Raw genomic sequence first — 6000 nt, 5'->3', positions numbered from 1 at the left:
CCTCATGCTCTGATTTCCAAAGGTGGCTTAGTGTCCCCCAAGGCCTCATTTCTCAATTTCCAGATATGCTTTTTATGGATATAGGGCAGAATGAAACCACGGATGGAGACTAGCGGGTAGAGCACTTCGTAGAAGAGAAATGGATGCCATCTTTAAGATGACTGTTCCTTTGCTCTTACCTGCCACGTGGCAGGAGTCGCAGGATGGGCAGCTGCCTCCTGTATGAGAGCTGTAGGTTGGGAATGAAACATGACATAGGATTTAAAGAAGCTTGGCTCTAAGCCTGAGAGCAAAGGGCTGGGTCTTTCTGTGCCTCCACTTGCCATGGGAGAAAGACACATATGGTTAGATTGCAGAGTCAACATTAACAAGAAAGTTCATCAGCACGGAGCTGAAGAGATCGGTAGCCTGCTTTTAGTCCATGAGTTAAGCTCATGGGGCAAGTTGGCTTCTCAGAGACCCCATGTGACTAGACCCATTGGTGCACAACCCTAGCTAGTCCAATGACACAGACTGTTGCTTGGCCTGGAATAGTCTCTGTCAGCAGAATCACCCTGGGAAACTGAGTGATGGTGGTTTGACAGACTGCGCTCTGAGCACCCTAACATGACTACCACTATCAGATGTAAAAGTACCAAAAACATATTCCAAAACCAAACAGAAATGATTCTGGGATCATCTACCACTTTACATTATTTGTTCCTTTGGTCAACTTCTAGAAGTCAGGATATGTTCTGGATGTCTGATATGTGCATGCACAATTATAACAAAAATACATAATCCATCCTTGAGCTCCCTAAGTAGCCAACCTCCCCACTGCTCTACATAAGGACAAGCTTGTTTTGAATATTAATTTGCTTTCATTCTGGTTGAATCCATTTGTACAAAAATTCAATGCTCACATACTCTCTTTCCCGACTAGAAAAGGTAGACATTTATCTTCCAAGAAGGCAAAGTGGAAAATTAACTCGCAAATGAATCAACCAGAGAGAGAATTGAATCACAGAGGGACTTGCAATTTTAGCATACACACTTCAAAGGAGTTAGTGTGGGTGGATTTTGAGTAAGGAGACCTAGATTTAATTCACCAGCCTTGAGATCTTGGGCCAGTTATTTCAGCTAAGTCTGTTTCCCCATCTGTAAAATGAGGATATTTATACTAAATCTCTTGGCAACATTTCCTCCTATGTACCAAGCATATTTATCATGTTATTTATCCTTAATCATCAAAACCATCCTTCAAGGGTTAACTTGGAGTTCAGAATTTCACGGGGATCCAGAGATGAGATCAGAAATTAACGTGCGAAACCTCCCATGTATGTATTTTGGTGCATTTTTATAAGGGCTCTCAAACATGGATACACTGAGAATCTCAACACCTGGGGTGAAGACGGGGAGGGGCAGGGAAAAGAGCAGGTAGGTGTATGCACTTTAGAAAAACTTCCCATTGCAGTTCTGCGGTTGGCTCCCCATTGTGGCTTGTGAGATATTAATTTAGACGAAAAGATCAAGCTACCAGTTTATATTTATTTCGGTATATACTGTATACTCAAAGCAGCAGTTATATTCAAGGTGAATAAAAACTGAATTACCTGGATATTCCGCAGAGAAATAAAAGCACATATCTACACAAAGATTTGCACACCAATACTGATAGCAGTTTTATTCATTACAATCCCAAACTGAAAACAACCCCAAAGTCCACCAGCAAGTGAATAAATTAAGAGGCAACATGCGTACCAAAACATGGATGACTCTCAAAAATATTACACTGAATAAAAGCCAGGCATAAAGGATGGCTCCATTTATATAAAATTCCTGTAAACTAATTTATACCAACGGAAAGCAGATTATTGGTTGCCTTGGGGACCAGGGGTGGAAGGACAGACTGACTGCAAAAGAACATGAAGAAACTTTTGGGGTGATGGAAACATAATGTATCATGATTGTGGTGTTAGTTTCACAGATGTGTACATCTATTCAAACTCATTAAGCTCTAAATATTTTTAACAATTGCAGTTTATTATACAGTATGCCTTAATAAAACTAATAAAAATTTGAATTAGCAATCCCAGCTCCTGAATACTAGCAAATCTCAAGAGGCAGTTATCATGTAACAAAGACTACTCACCAACTCAAATGCATGTCTTCTGAGTTGCCCTTAGTTTGAGCAATAAAACTCTACTGGGCCCTCAACACTGTTCTCTCCCCTGGGCCACTGAATAGGGTTTTTAACAGAAGCAGTCAATAACTGCAGAGCTAAATTGTTGCATGGAGACTGGGGTCATGACCTTGTCCCCATGAGAACTATATCCTAATCCATCTAACACCTGATAGATCAAGTTCATGTGGTTTGATCACTCTAATGGGTGTACCCAGATTTTACGTCTACAGCTTAGATAAAATAGACTGAGTTATGCAAAATCCCTTGCAAGCTAGCTCTCATTTTGAACTTCTTTACCATACATCAGTGGTCAGCCATTGAAAACTCTGTCCTAACCAACTAGACTAATCAACCTTTGAGGAAGAGGACAATGATATATCTATTGTCTAGAGAGATAAGTTCCAAACCTATTTTACAATTAACATACCTCAGTGCACATATGTATAGAAGCCAATTTGTGTTCTAAAGTCCAGTTATAGTCTAATTTCAAACTTTTACTTTCATATTTAATGCCTTAGTAGCCTTTAATGAACAAACTAGTTTAAAGGTCAGTGAAAGATAGGCAAATATTTGTATGCCTACAGTTCTTTAAAACCTCATGATAATGTAGGATCTTTAACAAACTTATTGTGAACCAATGATTTGCAAATGCACTTTTGAACAAATTATCACTTTAGAACAGATTGTTCACTTGTTTTCTAATCAATAAGCATGAATATTCTGTATATTTTAGCTTCAGTACTTTCTATGCATTATGTAAAGATTTTACGTAACATAGTTGTAAAATCTGTATTTTTAGAAACTTGAATTTATCATGATTTGCAAGATAAACAGTATGATAACAGAACATGTCCTGTGAGTGAAGAAATACAGTAAAAAAGTTTTGTGTTAAATTTCTGTAAATGAGTCTGCCTTGCAAATTCTTTGTCCTACATTTGTGCGAAAATATCATAGACTTGGCTCCATTCCATTCTGACAGCTGCAAAACAAGTATATCTTTTCATTAACCTGTTATGAGTAGAATTCTTCTAAAAGATAATTATTTGTTCCATGTAATAACTTTCTGGAGAAGCCACACACTTGATCAATTTTTATTTCAAAATGTCTACCGAGTTTTAATTCTCCATTATACAGGTAATTTTTCAAAATCTAGACATTATTCAAATGTAAGCCAAAGTCCTTACACAAATAGAATACACTCAAAGATCAAAAATATACATATCTTTCAGCCAACTTTGTTACATAAGAAAAATATATACAGCTGGTGTTTTCAAAGTACAATTATCTTAACACTGCAAACACGTATAGAAGGAACTAAAATAAAAAGAAACACTACAGCAAAGGTTAAAGGAACAACAAATTCATTTTACAACATCATCAATTATAAAGATACATATATCAAATCTTAGGGAAATATATACTTCACACTGGGATCTTAACTTTTACTTCACTTTGTTTCTCTTTTTAGAATATTCTCTGGATAGGTGAAAATCTATCCATGACACCTATTACAAAAGTGACAACATGTGAAGAATTCAATAATCTATGTCTTTGTAGTCTGGGATAGATGTAAAAAGAATTCGTTAAAAGTTAAATTTGTATAAGCCTATGTTAAAAATTTCCGAGTAAACTGTTCTATTGGAAATTAAATATTTCAAAGTAGAAAATGTTAGGAAAAAATTCAAACACTCAAAAGTTTTAACACAGTAAGCGATGAAAAAAAATTATGCCAATGTTTCCTTAGATAAAGGCAACTCAACTAGGTTTATGTTTTACCCCAGAAATCCTCCTTCCTTTTCTTAGCTCGTGCCAGAGTTTGAAAAGCCCGGAGACTAGAAGCTGCAGAGCGAGCAGAAATCTCAGACAATCTGTCCTCATCTGCAATGAAAAAATCCAGAGATTATATTCAGTGTCAAAAATATCTATTAAATAAATATTATGTTTTATATAACAGAAAATTAAAAGCATCAAACTGTGTATCAATGTCAAGTCAGTTAGGAAAAAAAAGTAATCTACTGAAATGTAAGATATTAACATTCTCATGATACCTGACAGTAGTTTTACAGGTTTATCATGCATAGAATTCAAACCTTTTAATGTTAAAATTTAACGTTAAATTTTTTTCCTTCCTGAAATCCTGTCATTAACAAAGCACATGGCCTATGATTTCAGTATTACTTGAAAATAATTCATCATAATACTGTTTTATCCTACTTTAAAAAGCACAGCTATTCTGAGCAAAAAGCTTTTCTAAACTTTTTAAAAACAAAATGCCATACCTTAACATGGTATTTAAATCACATTTCTAAAATAATCTCACTAAATGTAGAAATAATGTTTGACTTTAATATGCTACCCTTCATTAGTACTGAAATTCCTCATTCTGAGTAAGCAAGTGTTTTATAAGGTTATATATGGACCCTATTCTTCCATTAGAAAGAAAACAGGACTGGATTCAAAGTTGCCAGACATTTATTTGCATTTCAAAACATACAACTTGATTTCTAGCTCAATGAATTATAACAAAAAGTCCTAAACCTGCTAAACGCAAAGTCTTTAATATATGACACAGAGTATGAAATTTAAATTTACTTCAAATTCAAAATTTATAAGTTAAATAATTCCATACTAATTAAAATAGTGATTCAATTATTCATATTGAATTCAAGTTCCTCCTGCCACTATTATAAGCAAATAAATGTCAGAATAAAAACTACAAAAGGCCAAGCGTGGTGGCTCATGTCTGTAATCCCAGCACTTTGGGAGGCCAAGGCAGGCAGATCATGAGGTCAGGAGTTTGAGACCATCCTGGCCAACATGGTGAAACCCCATCTCTAGTAAAAATACAAAAATTAGCCGGGTGTGGTGATGGGTGCCTATAATCCCAACTACTTGGGAGGCTGAGGCAGGAGAATTGCTTGAACCTGGGAGGGAGACTGAGCCGAGATCACGCCACGCACTCCAGCCTGGCGACAGAGTGAGACTCTGTCTCAAAAACAAAACAAAACAAAACAAAACTACAAAGAAGAAAAATGTCAATTTTCTCTAATCATGTATTTGTTTGACCATTGAAAATTGACAAAAATATATAGGCTTTTTTTTTTTTTGAGACGGAGTCTCGCTGTGTCCCCCAGGCTGGAGTGCAGTGGCGCAATCTCGGCTCACCGCAAGCTCCGCCTCCCGGATTTACGCCATTCTCCTGCCTCAGCCTCCCGAGTAGCTGCAACTACAGGCGCCCGCCACCACGCCCGGCTAATTTTTTTGTATTTTTTAGCGGAGACAGGGTTTCACCATGTTAGCTAAGATGGTCTTGTTTTCCTGACCTCGTGATCCACCCGCCTCAGCCTCCCAAGGCATTTTTTTAAAAGATGGATGTAATGCTACGCCAAATTCCTGAGCCCCCAGCTAGACAAGGTGGAAAAAGAGAAAGAACACTGACCTCAGCTGTGACCTTGGGCACAATCTCTTATTATATGTTTGCCCTAGAACAATATTTTACCAGTTTACTCTCAGCTTATTCATTTGTAAATGGGGGTAATTTCACCCCCTCCCCCCACAGGGTTTCAAGGATCTAAGGAAAAATCTGTGGAAGCACTTCATAAGCTGTATCACAGACTAGAACTCAAACTTTTATGTTATGTGACTATTGAAATACCTTCGTCATTAAAGGCTTCATGCTGAGGTAACTGCGAATTGTTCATCCTTGCTTTTCCTACTGAAAAAAAAAAAGGCAGAAGAAATTATCCTTCAAAAGCCACTGAACAGCTTATCTCAATTATATTCTAAACTGTTAGTAAAAGTAGGCTGTCAGAAATTTTATTAATTTTCAAACCTAC

At 36.7% G+C, this 6000-nt stretch overlaps 1 protein-coding gene across 17 annotated transcripts in view; it reads right to left on the bottom strand.

Annotated features, from left to right (window-relative positions):
- Positions 1 to 3241: 3241 nt before the first annotated feature.
- Positions 3242 to 6000, bottom strand: part of MDM1 (Mdm1 nuclear protein) — a 174871-nt gene continuing 172112 nt past the window's right edge. For 15 of the 17 annotated variants that reach the window (XM_033221344.1, XM_033221339.1, XM_033221340.1 and 12 more), the window contains 2 exons: positions 5820 to 5879; positions 3242 to 4042 (listed from right to left, as the gene is read on the bottom strand). In XM_033221344.1, coding sequence (XP_033077235.1) covers positions 3930 to 4042; positions 5820 to 5879 — 173 coding nt within the window. In that variant the 3' untranslated portion in view covers positions 3242 to 3929. The remainder of the gene's footprint in view (positions 4043 to 5819; positions 5880 to 6000) is intronic. The other 2 variants (XM_033221338.1, XM_033221347.1) reach the window with 2 other exon arrangements.

Source organism: Trachypithecus francoisi, unplaced genomic scaffold (assembly GCF_009764315.1).
Source record: "Trachypithecus francoisi isolate TF-2019V2 unplaced genomic scaffold, Tfra_2.0 Lachesis_group11, whole genome shotgun sequence".
Classification (NCBI taxonomy): Eukaryota; Metazoa; Chordata; class Mammalia; order Primates; family Cercopithecidae; genus Trachypithecus; species Trachypithecus francoisi.
Note: the sequence above shows the minus strand (reverse complement) of the source record. Positions and strands in the feature narration are given on the sequence as shown.